Source organism: Lepidochelys olivacea, assembly GCF_965140295.1.
Source record: "Lepidochelys olivacea isolate rLepOli2 genome assembly, chromosome: 11".
Taxonomy (NCBI): Eukaryota; Metazoa; Chordata; order Testudines; family Cheloniidae; genus Lepidochelys; species Lepidochelys olivacea.
In genome coordinates this window covers 56,456,122-56,469,658 of record NC_140421.1, presented here as the reverse complement: position 1 = coordinate 56,469,658, position 13,537 = coordinate 56,456,122, and the positions used below count along the sequence as shown (strand labels likewise).

The window sequence follows — 13,537 nt, the reverse complement described above, 5'->3', positions numbered from 1 at the left end:
TGATTTGTTGTACAGGAAGCCAGAGTGTTTGATGTGAGAAATTGCAAACCAGTTTCTATCCAGCTTTAATATCAAGTTAAGAATCAGAATTAATTGTACTGTTTACTATTTTTCAAATAGCTTGATTTCTAAACATAAACAGACATATTCTTACTTTGAATATGGATGCACAACTACCACTGAAGTCTGTGGGAGCCAGTTGTGAAACCCCCATTGAAGTCAAGGGGAGTTTTGCTGTTGACATCATTGGGGGTCAGTATTTCAGCCCAAGTGTTCTTCTCTGAAGCAAAAAGATATGAATGTTAAAGTAACAGAAAAATCTTATTGTGCATTTTACTGATGGTTTCACAAATAATGTCATTGTAACATGTCACATTCTAAAAGCTATGTAGGAAAGTGGAACTCCTCTATTGAGCCATCTTAAAATCCGGTGTTAGCAAGTACCCAGGTGATATATAGGTTAATACAAGAGGAGTTGAAGTGTCTGTCTGAGGATCAGAGCAATTCCTACAGGAACCCTAGGAACTGGCAAATCCAGGGAGAAAACTGAGGCTTATGTTTTGTTACTGTAATTTGAGTTACTGTTATATGCAGCATTTGTAGATTCTTTTCAAAACAGGATAGGGCCTTTATATGGTTACATGAGGTGTTAGGATGGGATGAAAAAAAATGACCCTCTGTACAGAAATGGAAAGTGAAAGATGTCCTGAAATGGCTGGCAGAACAGCAAAAACAGCAGTAAGTTCATGCTATATCAACAGGTCTTGATGCTATTTAGGAAGAAACAGCAATAATATCAGTAAACCCAGGCTACAGCCCAACTATGATTTCAGCAACAGTTCTGGCAACAGCTGCTTCAAAGCTTATTAAGCCACTTGCACCAAGATTTCAGTCATTCCTTCTGCAGCTTTGTGGTATTTTTTGTGCTTTTCTGGTTTATGTTGAATAAAAAAACCTTATAAAAATGAATTTTCACTCTGACATTAGGCATCTATAAATATTTATGGAAAGTAATAAAACATATAGTATAGTCATTGACTTACTGATACTGGAATTTAATTGGATGCCAGTGTAATGAAAGATTTCAGAGTAGCAGCTGTGTTAGTCTGTATCCGGAAAAAGAACAGGAGTACTTGTGGCACCTTAGAGACTAACAAATTTATTAGAGCATAAGCTTTTGTGGGCTACAATGAAATAATGAAAAATGGTATCATTTTAGGTATGTGTAAAAGAAGTTATACAAAGTATTGCGATACTGTATGTCACTGTGGCTGATGTGATTTTTAATGTTTATTTAATAGGCTCTCTTTAGAACAGTAGCTATGATGGTTCCTGATTATGCCATGATTGCAGAAATTGTCTTGTATTCTTGTGGTTTTGTTACTGCTCGACCTCTGTCAGTGAAAATTGTAGCTACATATCGTCTATGTTCAGAGCAATTGTCTTCCCAGCATCATTATGATTATGGAATGAGAGCTGTAAAGTCAGTGCTTACTGCAGCTGGTAACTTGAAGGTAAAAGATTTCTTGCATTTTCTTTGGTATCCAGTATGTTAATCAGAAAAGTTTGTTTCATGTTCATAGCAGAAGAATTTGTTCACACTGTTCCATACATTTTCAAATAGATATTTATGTTTTTTTCCATATGAGTCCTGTTAGTATCAGTCATATAAATAACTAAAACGCTGTGTGACTCTGAAAATTTAGGGGTGAGAGTGTATATTACAGGGCACAATTTAACTTGCTGTGAGCATTCCAGGGACTAATCACTTTTTGATGTCCATGTACAGCTCTCATAACTAATGAGAATTACATATTGATTGAAAGCAAAATACATTCCTGTGTTACTATAGTCAGGCTTTGTCTATGGCTATGCTAGCTGCTGTCCTTGCAAATTTCATGGACCTTTGTCTATGCACAATGAACTTGTCCCATGACAGCAATTCAAGGTGTATTAGCTCAGTCCACTTTTGGGTAGTTCTTTTACCTCCTGTGCATACAGGAGACTTTAACCAATCTTCCACTGACTTGGTGAGGTATTGGGGAGTGAGGCTTTATTCTATTCTATTCAATGCTATGTAGGTTCTTATCCTGCCCACTTCGCCATAGTATCTGAGCACCTTCCAGTAGTGCATTAAGCAATGTGACTAACATCTACTTCATGTGGGTTTGATCTCGCTCGCATCCTCATTCCAAGGGGAGAGCTGTGTGTGCAGTGTAGAGTTTTGTTCTTCTTTGAGTGCTTGCTTATCTCCATTCCACATTAGGCATGTGTGCGCTGCATGCACTGTTGCAGGAGATTTTTCCCTTAGTGCTCTCTGTTGGGCTGGCTCTAGCACCTTCTAGAGCCACATGCTCATGTGCCATTATAAAGAATGTCACCTGCCTTGCTCCCCCTCAGTTCCTTCTTACTGCCCGTGATGGTTGCTGGAACAACCCCTCTTGCTTTGGCCAGGCTTCTTCCCAGTGATTTTTGGACTCTGTTTCTTAGTTTTTGTTTTAAACATAGTTTTAGTATATATAGATATTGTAGTTAGTTGTAGTGTAAATAGTTATTGTATATAGTTAGTCCCTGTCGTTGAAGGACTCTCTTCACTCCAGGGGCCAGGTATGCCCCAGTCCCCAGCTTCAAACCTTGTGCCTTCTGTGGCAAACCTATGTCCGTGACCCACACGCCAGTTCCTTGAAGTGCTTGAGAGAAACTCGCGTGAGGGACAAGTGCCAGATCTGTCACAAGGACTTTAGACCCTACACTAAAACAGATAGAGAGTTATGGCTCGAGACTATCCTAATGAAGGCCACTCTCAGACCAGCCTCAGAGCAAAGCCACTCTGATTCTGCACTGAGCACTTCAGCTTTGGTGTGAGGTACTCCTCTGGCACCACCCTCTTCCCGGCCGCATTCACCATCTCCAGTGCCAAGGAAAAAGCACAAGAAGTAGTGCACAGACAGAGGGCGCTTGATGGTACAGCAAAAGGACAAGCATGGGGAAGGCAGCACAGTGCAACCCACTCCGGGCCACTCCACCACCCCTGGTCTCATGGTGGCACTGTTGAGTCCATCCAGAGCATGAGTTCGCTGCAGGACCCTCCGCTGACACCTGGAAGCCACCACGGTACCAGCGGCTTGACTGTCCCTTCGACCCCAGAGACCTTTGCAGTGGCCAGGGACTTACTGTCACTCCTAGTCTCCCCGAATCTGATGGGACAGCCACTGGCTCCAATGACAGAAACAGGAAGGAGCAGGGAATCTCAAGTTCTTTCCTGGAATCAGGTCCACTGGCACCTTCTAGAGCAAAGTGGCCCTGATTTCGTTGTTGTCATGATGGTCTCTGGTCCGCCCCCGGACCCTCGATACCATAGGGAGGCAGAGAGGGGTATTCCTCCACCGTGGTCAGCAGGGGAGGATTCCTTGTTGGAGTCAGAAGGGAATCCCTACATGCCACCTAAGGTTCCCAACCTACATGCCACCAGACTTCAGAGCAGTTCCACCTGCCAGCACCTGGCCAGCCTGGCAGTAGCCTATGCAGTGGTCATACTGCAACCTTTGGGGTTTTTCCCCCTTACCAGGTCCTCCCTCCCACCGCTCCTACTAGGTGGCTTTGGAGAAGCAGGCTACCGGTCCTTTCTGCTCGGCCCCAGATCCCAACTCCAGTACTGACATTCAGGATGTGGCTCCTTTGGATGTCATTGAGGCTGAGGAAGAGGAAGGAGCCCCTCCTCTGATGCAAGCCTCCTCCTTCTCCACAGATGAGGCCATCTCGGAACCAGTAGCTCACTTCCGCAGGGCATAACAGGACCTCCTGAAGCAGGTAGCAGCTAACCTAGGGCTGGAAATTGAGGCGCTTAAGGAAACCTCCCACAGCTTGATTGACATTCTGGCTTCAGCAACTCCTTCCAAAGTGGTCTTTCCCACTAATGACACTGTAATGGGTCCAGTCAAGGCCCTCTGGCAAACTCCTTCCTTGCTCCCACCTCAAAGAGGGCAGAAAAGCAATATTATGTGCCAGCAACTGGATTCAAGTACCTGTACTTGCACCCTCCCCCAGGGTCCCTAATTGTGTCAGCAGCGAAAGAGTAGGACAGGCAGGGCTAGATGAGCGCTACCCCCAAACAAAAAGACACAAAAAAAAACTGGGAGAAAGGTTTATTCAATGGGTAACCTTCAACTGTGTATCTCCAACCAATAAGCTTTGCTGGGGAGATATGATTGCAATCTATGGGATTCCTTGGCCTAGTTCAAAGACTCTTTGCCTCAAGATTCAAGGCAGGAATTTTCTGCCCTGTTGGAGGCAGGTAAGAATGTGGCAAGGGCCTTTCTACAGATGGCTCTGGATGCAGAAGATGCGGTAGCGGGGACAATGGTCTCTGCTGTCACCATGAGGTGTTGTTCTTGGCTCCAGTCCTTGGGACTTCCTTCTGAGGTTCAACAGTCCATTCAGGACCCCCCCTTTGAAGGCTCCTCACTATTTTCGGAGCAGACAGACACAAGGCTTCATGGCCTCAAGGACTCCAGAGCCACGCCCAGGTCACTAGGCCTCTACGCTCCCTCTGCTTCCAGGAAGCACTTCAGGCCTCAACAGCAACCACATTTCTTGGCACCATCTTTAAGACAGCCCTACAAAAGAAAAGGGAGAGGTTATAAGTGGAGCCAACCACTCCCATCCACTTCAACCTCCCAGCTGGAGTCTCAGAGGTGCTCTAGGGAGCCCAAGCAGGCCTTTTGAAGGTACCCAAAGGTGCTATACCAGTTCCCACTTCAGATCCTGCCTCCTCTTTATTTTTGGACTGTCTGTCCCATTTCAGCCTGACATGGTCCCATATAACATCGGACCGCTGGGTACTAAATACAGTAAGAATGGGCTACACCTTTCCTCCTACCCCCCATCCCCGTCCTTCTTCAGGGACCCTTCTCACGAGCAATTCCTCTTCCAGGAGGTGCAATCCCTCCTACGCATGGGGGCTGAGGAGGGGGTTCCTCAAGACTTGAGATAGAAGGGGTTCTACTCCTGATATTTCATAATCCCAGAGGGGGCCATCAGCTCATTTTGGACCTCCATTGCCTCAACAGATATCTCAAGAAACTAGAGGTTCCACATGGTCTCCCTGGCCTCCATCATTCTTTCCCTGAATCCAGGGGACTGGTACACTGTCCTTGACTTAAAGGACAAATACTTTCGTATTTCTATCTTCTGTGGCCACAGAAGGTTTCTTGTGAATCAGTGCCACTACCAGTTTACCGCTTTTCCCTTCAGCCTGTCTGAAGCCCCTCAGGTTTTTACGAAGTGTATGGTGTTAGTTGGTAGTAGCAGCCTTCTTCAGATGGTGAGGACTCCATATCTACCCATACCTTGACAACTGTCTGGTCACAGATCTGTCAGAGATTCACGTGCGGAACAGCATCAGCACGGTCCACCTTCTGGGACCTGAGCCTGTTGATAAACAAGCAAAAGTTGACTCTTTTTCCAGTTCAGAGAATAGAATGTATTGGGGCAGTGCTCAGCTTGACTTAGGTCAGAGCCCTCCTTCCTGTGGCTTGATCCCAGTCTATGTTGGACCCGGTATCAAAGTCAAGGTATATCCAGTTATGACTGCCAGAGTTTGCCTTAATCTTCTGGGGCACATGGCCATGTGGTTTTGCATGCAAGGCTGCATTTCAGGCCCCTACAGACATGGCTGGCATCAGTATACTCCCTGAACAGACACCACCTGGACTCGGTGCTCACTGTTCCTCCCTTGGTCTTTGCCTCCTTGGACTGGTGGAAGGACCCAAGGTTGGTAAAGATAGGGTAGCTTTTGTCACCCCTCAGCTTTCAGTGTCCCTGGTCTCGGATGCCTCAGACTTAGGTTGGGGGGCCGACCTCAACTGCCTCAGGACTCAGGGCCTATGATCCCAAGAAGAACTATCCCTGCACATAAATATCAGGGAACTCAGGGCTGTATGCTTAGCCTGCCAAGTGTTCCACTCCTGGATCTCAGGCAAGGTTGTGCAAGTTCTGATAGACAATACCGCAGCCATGTTATAGATCAACAAACAGGGAGGTGCTCGATCCTCTGCCCTGTGTCAGGAGGCTATGTATCTGTGCACTCCGTCCAGCTGAAGGTGCCACATCTTTTGGGAACCTGAAATGCAGTGGTGGATCACCTCAGCAGATCCTTTTCCTCTCACCATGGGTGGTCCCTTCACCTGGAGATTGCCAGGTTCATCTTCCAAAGATGGGGGTTTCCCAGGTAGACATCTTCACCACAAAGCAGAACAGGAAGTGCTTTCAGTTTTGCTCACTGTGTGGGCACAGTCCAGGCTCCCTCTCTGACACCTTCCTGCTCCCATGGTCACGGCCCCTGCTCTGTGTTTTTCCCCCAGTCCCTCTGTATCACAAGGTGAGAGTTATTCTTATAGCCCTAGTGTGGGCACACCAACACTGGTTTAGCATGCTACTGGATCTAGCAGTAGCATCCCCCATTCTGCTCCCAATCCATCTGGACCTGATCTCACAAGACCCAGCCAGTTGCTCCACCTGAACCTCGCCTCCCTTCACCTAATGGCGTGGATGTTACATCACTGAACCTAGGGGAGCAGGCCTGTTTAGAGCAAGTTCAACAGGTCTTGCTAGGTGGCAGGAAACAGTCCACTCGGGCTACCTACCTGGCCAAATGGAAACACTTCTCAATATGGGTGTCTCAGTGAGGTCTCTCTCCAGTTCGTTCTTCCCTGCAGGCTATATTGGGCTTGTTCCATCTAAAGCAGCAAGGACTGGCCCTTGTATTTGTCCAGGTGCACTTAGCAGCAATCTCAGCCTTCCACCTGCCGGTGAATGGCAGGTCAGTGTTTTCCTATGAGATAACAGTCCGATTTCTCAAGGGTCTGGAGAGACTCTGTCCTCAGGTTCATGAACTGATCCTTCCATGGGACGTAAACCTGGTCCTGTCAAGGCTCACAGGCCCTCTGTTCGAGCTGCTAGCATCATGCTCTTTACTACTTCTCTCTTAGAAGATTGCCTTTGTGGTGGCACTCACCTCAGCCAGAAGTGTCTCTGAAATCAGGGCCCTTACGTTAGAACCACTGTACACAATATTCTTCAAAGACGAGGTCCGACAATTCCCCCACCGGGCCTTCTTGCCGAAGGTGGTTTCACAGTTCCATAGCACCCAGGCTATTTTCCTCCCAGTCTTCTTCCCAAAGCCTCACAGGAACTCTGAAGAGAGGTGGCTTCATGCTTCGGGTGTTAGGCATGCCCTCGCCATCTATATTGGGAGGACTAAACCCTTTTGCAAATCCACACAACTCTTTGTAACACTAGCAGAAGGGATGAAAGGGCTTCTGGTGTGAGCCTAGAGGATCTCATCCTGGATAACTGCCTGTATTTGAGCTTGCTACGAGCAGGCAAATGCTCTGTCACCAACCATCCTAACCGCTCACTCCACGAGAGCTCAGGCCTCTTCAGCAGGATTCATGCAAATGCCAATCCAAGACATCTGCAGGGCTGCAAGTTGGTCATCGATGCATACCTTTGCATCCCACTACGCTATCACCCAACGGGCTCGAGACAACACCAGATTCAGAAGAGCAGTGTTGGAGTCAACATGTCCATGAACTCCAAACCCACCTCCTGAGGTACTGCTTGTGAGTCACCTTACGTGGAATGGACATGAGCAAGCACTTGAAGAAGAAAAAATGGTTACTAATCTTCCATTACTGTTGTTCAAGATGTGTCCATTCCATGACCCACCCTCTACCTCTCTGTCAGCGTTGTCTGTCAAGAAGGAACGGAGAGAGTGCATGGCCCTCAGCACCCCTTCTACCAGTGCATGAGTGTGCGGCTCCAGAGGGTGCTAGAGCTGGCCCGACAGATACCACTGAGGGAAAAATCTCCAGCAGCAGTGCACACCTAATGTGGAATGGACATGAGCAACACATCTTGAAGAACAGTTATGGAACGTTAGTAACTGGGTTTTTGGTGTGCAAATGTGGGTTTGGTTTGTACAGTGCATGAATGCATAAATTTTGCGGGCATAACTTAGGTGTCCATGTTTGTAAATCTGACTCTTTATATTTAGACTTACTCAGTAACATGCCTACCTTTTTGAATCTGCTACCTGTATATCCTAATACTCAAGAAAAAAATAGTAAATAAATATGTTGTGGTTCAAAAGAGAAATACATACATATTCACTCTAGATTTTTTTATAGCCTGATAGAGCTTTTAAAGTATAGGCTTATAAGAATGTCCACTGCATTGAATGCTTTAACTTTACCTGACAGTATGGTAAGTTACCCATCTTTGGAGATAGTTGGCACACATCGCAGAATGCATTTTGCAATACAGAAAGAATGTCAAAGTCAAATTCCTATCCTCACCTCTCAACAGAAAGTTAATATGAAAGTGGATTGGCAGCCAGTTCCCAAACAATAAGATCAGTGTTAGGTTGTAAAGATTTGATGTACATTTATAAACCTACAGCTGGAACATATAGTATTGTCAGTGGACCTGAAACCTGTGATGAATAAGTACAAAGATGCACAACAGGAATGCACAACTTGTAAAACAAGCATCTACTTTCTGAAACCATAAAAATAAATTAAGAACATATTTGCATCTGTGTAATTTCTTTTTTAGCTGAAATATCCATCAGAGAATGAAGAAATTTTGCTACTAAGATCCATTATAGACGTAAACCTGCCTAAGTTTTTGTCCCATGATTTACCACTTTTTGAGGTAAGAAGCTAAAGTAGTTTTAGTAAGGCAGTAAGATTTTTATAGATGCTCATTGATGTAATTAGCATAAAGCAAGGATGTCAAACAAATGGTCCAAGGAATACTTTAATCTTACCTATAAGCAATTTAAAATTTAGTCTTAACAGTTTCCCCCCCAGGCAATTTATTTAGTCCTCTTTCTAGGAAATGCTGCTTCTGGTTTTAATAGTTCAGATTAATGTAAATTTCCAACACAATTTTCCAACTAAAAATGATAACATAATAATACTTTATAACGCCTTCTATTCAAGGATTTCAAAACACTTTACAAACAGTCATGTGAGATAGGTAAGTAATAGTATTCCCATTTTTAGATGAGGAAATTCATTGTTTCAACCAAGATTTTAGTGTAATGAACAGAGAAAAGAGTTATATAGATTCAGGGGCCCAGATTCTCTCCTGCCCTGAGTGGATCTTGGTGCAGGACTAGGTTGGGGGACACAACAAGTTAGCTGTAACCTTCTCAGGGTGGAGCTATTGTGCCCCCGTGTCCTAGAGGCTGTTCTAATTTACACAAGCTGTCTGTGGTCCCCATGGGATCGCACAAGATGAATATTAGTGGAGTGCACAAGCATGTTTGTCTCTATCTGTGATGTGACTAGACATGCCACGCGTTGGGAGGCAGTTGGTGCAGGAGCAAGCTACAATGCTTTACACCAGCTTAGAGCTCCCCTGTGTTGTGGGTATTCTCATATGGCTAAAAGAGGAAAAGAGAATCTGAGTTAATGTGTGGTGCTAAAGTGAGAGATGTCACACACAGACATGGATATTTATATGCAATTATCCAAAATACAGATGCAAATGTAATTTTCATTTGTTTGTGATAGGAGTATGTGTCATTTTGTAGGTGCATAGATTGCATTTTGTAGGTGCATTTTCAAACTTTGGCCCATAACGCTTACTTTTGTGTTATTTTAGAATGATTAAAAGGACAGGAAGGATTTCAGGGTAGGGAATTCGTGGATGAATAAAAGTGTGATAGAGCCATCTCTTTTAGGAATTTGTGGGCAACACTGGTAAATTGAGGCACAGAGAATATATATTTTTTCTTAAACTTCAGTTATCTAAATTATAAAATCCAATGGCACAGTATTATAATATACAATGTGAAGGCAAGCAGAATCCTTTGGTTCTGATGATCAGGAGAGCAAGCAAAGAGATAGATGACTAATGGAGAGGGAATGTGGGTAAGTACATTTCAAAGGACAGGAGCTATTCACCTTGTGGGAAGCTTGATATCTCAAATTCTTCTCCTTGTAGGGAATGTGATTGTCTTTAAGTGGGAAAGCTTTAATCTTCTCTCCCAAGATTCTGCTGTGGTCAACTGGGGTGGGAAAACTGGTCACTGTCAGGTTTCAGAGTGGTAGCTGTGTTAGTCTGTATCAGTAAAAACAATGAGGAGTCCTTTTGGCACCTTAGGGACTAACAGATTTATTTGGCCATAAGCTTTCATGGGCTAAAACTCACTTCATCAGATGCATGGAGTGGGAAATACATTAGGGAGGTATAAATACACAGCATATGAAAAGATGGAGTTGCGTTACCAAGAAACGGGTCAATACTAACGAGCCAATACAATTAAGGTGGAAATGTGCTATTCTCAACAGTTGAAAGAAGGGAGGAAAAAAATCACTTTTGTAGTGCTAATGAGTTCACTGTAATCAAGGTGGCCCATTTCAAACAGTTGACAAGAAGGTGTGAGTATCATTAGGGGGAAATTAGTTTATGCCTGAATAAAGACTGGGAGTGGATGGGTCACTACAAAAACTAATTTCCCCCAATGATACTCACACCTGGGTATAACATAAGAAGATGGTCATTTCTGAAATAATAGGTTGGAATCTCTATGGATGTAATTTCACTAAGCTTTGTAAGTTGACATTGTAGGAATGAAATTATTGCCTGCAGTATCTGTTTTTCCTTTGTCTCTTAAATATGTTCAACATTATTCTTGTTTTGTTTCAGTAATGTGAAGTACTAGAGGTAAAAATGTAGGATCTTTGCTTTTACATTAAAATGATTTAAATAATTCTCCACTTACTATGAGGTATTGAGAGAGAAACATAACTGCTTTCTCAACCTTCAAACTATAAATTATACCAACTCGTTTAAGCCTGCTCTGATAAAAGCTAATGTTTATAAGAGAGAAATATATGATTTCACAGAGCCAGTTTCCATTCTGTTGACACTGTTAAATATGTGATATGGAATGCATAAAATATATAGTAGTAATGAGTTAGAACATCAAACCATTGGTCATGTATATTTTGGAGTTGCATCTTCTTCACATAATTCAAATGTTTTTACTGATTCAGTTGTTAGCAATGAATGGTGCTATTAACACTACGACAGGTGTGATTTATACTATTTGAATCAAAGAGTATAAGTACATATTTATCTGTTTAGAGTCACAGGATAAAGGGAGTACATTCAAAGATTGCATCCTGAACGTCTATGAAGAGAAGATAAACATACATTGTAATTCATTCTTTGGCAGGGCATTACTTCAGATTTATTTCCTGGTGTGAAGCTTCCAAAACCGGATTACAATGACTTACTAGAAGCAATAAAAATGAACTGTGATGCTATGAATTTGCAAATGACCGACATGTTTGCTGAGAAGATCTTACAGATATTTGAAATGATGATTGTCCGTCATGGTTTTATGATAGTGGGAGAACCATTCGGGGGGAAAACATGTGCCTATCGAGTTTTGGCAACAGCTTTGGGTGACTTGTGTGAGAAGGTAACTAAATATTTTGCCAGATATTTTTGATCAAAACAGTTTGCAAAGTAAGCAAATGCTACAGCATATTCAATACTTATACAGCAAAGTGTTTGGTAGAACAGATGTACTTGTAAACTTGCAGTAAGGTAGTGACACATTTTTTTGAAGGTCCACAATACTTACAGGAATGGGGATGTGGAAGGAAAACTCCATGTCCTTGCCTACATGGAGTTTCCTCCAAATTCTTCCTGAAGGTTGGGTGAATAGAGAATTGACCTCTTAGGAAAAATCAGGGGTCCAATAACACATCTGTATGGAAGCCCTGTGCCTGTATGGAAGCCACTGGCTTCCTGGCAATATCGCTCCAAAAGACACACATGGTCAAGGATTCCTCATCTGGGAGGCGGCCCCCTGAGCCCTTCTTTAATGGGGGTTCCTCAGCATAGAGGAAGTGCACTGAAACAAGTTAGTATAGTCTATGGCTGTAGTGATTTTCTTGATCTATTTTCACAAGATTGCCAGGTGAAGGTTTTATTACAAATATAAGGTAATACTTTAAATAGAGACGTGTGTGAAGCGAAACCAGGATCTGAACAAAATCCAGATCAGGATCCTAATTTTGCCAATAGTTCCTATGTTTGGAATGGATTGAAACAAAATCCCAGATCCATTCTGTTGCATAGCTTCTCTCCTCATTCATCACAAATGGGTAATACCTCTCATGTGTGGAGTACAGAGGTACTCCATTGTTGTTACTGGAAGGACTAAGTCCACCCTTCAACTCTGGCACCAGAATTTCTGTTTCCAGTGGTGGAACAAATGAGCACTTCAGTTTCTCCCAACCACTTTGTTTTGTAACTTTAATTTTTATTTGCTCTTATGTTGGAGCAACTTTGTTTCATCTTATAGCTGTTCTCTCCCTCTCTTGATGTGAGCAATCGCCAGAGCTCCAAGGCTCTAACACTTAGGTTTTTCTGATGCAGCACCTCTTGAGTGGGCTCCCTCTGCCTGCCACCCCAAGCAGCAGAGGAGCCCTGCAAGCATTGAGCAACATCCAAGAGGTGCTGCAGGCAACTTTTTAGGAGCTTCAGAGGGTGAGCTAGGCCCAGCACCTAAGCTGCAGACCCTTGCTCTTCATGGGGCGTTGAGTCAGAAAGGCATGCCAGGGCCTTGACCCCCATCTGAAGCTATGATTCCACCATGGGAATGCTTGACCAGGAGCAAGAGGGTTCTCCTCTCCTTGGGAATGCCTTACAGCCTGCTCAAAGGTAAGTCTTGCAAACTCCGGAGACTCCAGGTTCCAAAAAGACAAAAGGAAGTGTCTCCTTCATAAGGCAGCAATTGGTGAGAGGCCCACATGAAGCTTTTTCTTCTGAAGGGCTCATTGAGAGTCTCCTCAGAGCATGAGAAAAAAGATCCCACCATGCCTGAACAGTCTTCATCTGATCCTGCAAGCTGCAGCATTATTCTGAGCTTCCAGGTTAATTCTTCATCAAAGTTATCAAACCTTTCAACTATTGAGTCCAGCAAAGCACTCAAGGTCTGTGTTAGGGGGATGATTCCTTCACCCACTTACTTCCCTGGTCCTTCTTGCATGAACAGAGAACAACAATACCTGAAGTCCAAAGGTGCAAACAATTCGATGTTTATTGGGGTGAACTTCCAGCAAGCATGATTCCAGTTTCCTTCCTTAGTGTCCCCCTTCCCAGCTCTGACACCACAGAGGCTTACCTGTGTCCCTGTTCCCATTTCCCCCTTTAGCAAAACATGATTCCAATTTCCCCATCCCCATGCCCTGTTCCCCGCCACACAGCCACTTCTTGATTGACTGCAGACTCTATAGTAAAACTTGAGTTCTGCTTAGCTATACCGTAACCAATCATTTTCCTGAAATTTAACTAACCAATCCTAACATATTGTAACATGATTATGTAACCAGGAGTGGTGCGGGGTGCAGCAGGGGGCTCAGGGCACAGGGTTGAGGTGCAGGAGGGGTGTAGCAGGGGGTTTGGTGCAGGAGGGGTGCGGGGTGCATCTGGGGGCTCAGGGCAGGGG

General features: G+C 44.1%; 1 protein-coding gene across 1 annotated transcript in view; it reads left to right on the top strand.

Annotated features, from left to right (window-relative positions):
* Nucleotides 1–13,537, top strand: part of DNAH7 (dynein axonemal heavy chain 7) — a 270,571-nt gene that overhangs the window by 101,007 nt on the left and 156,027 nt on the right. Inside the window, exons 27-29 of the mRNA XM_084642935.1 lie at nucleotides 1,302–1,514; nucleotides 8,617–8,715; nucleotides 11,252–11,500. Coding sequence (XP_084499061.1) covers nucleotides 1,302–1,514; nucleotides 8,617–8,715; nucleotides 11,252–11,500 — 561 coding nt within the window. The remainder of the gene's footprint in view (nucleotides 1–1,301; nucleotides 1,515–8,616; nucleotides 8,716–11,251; nucleotides 11,501–13,537) is intronic.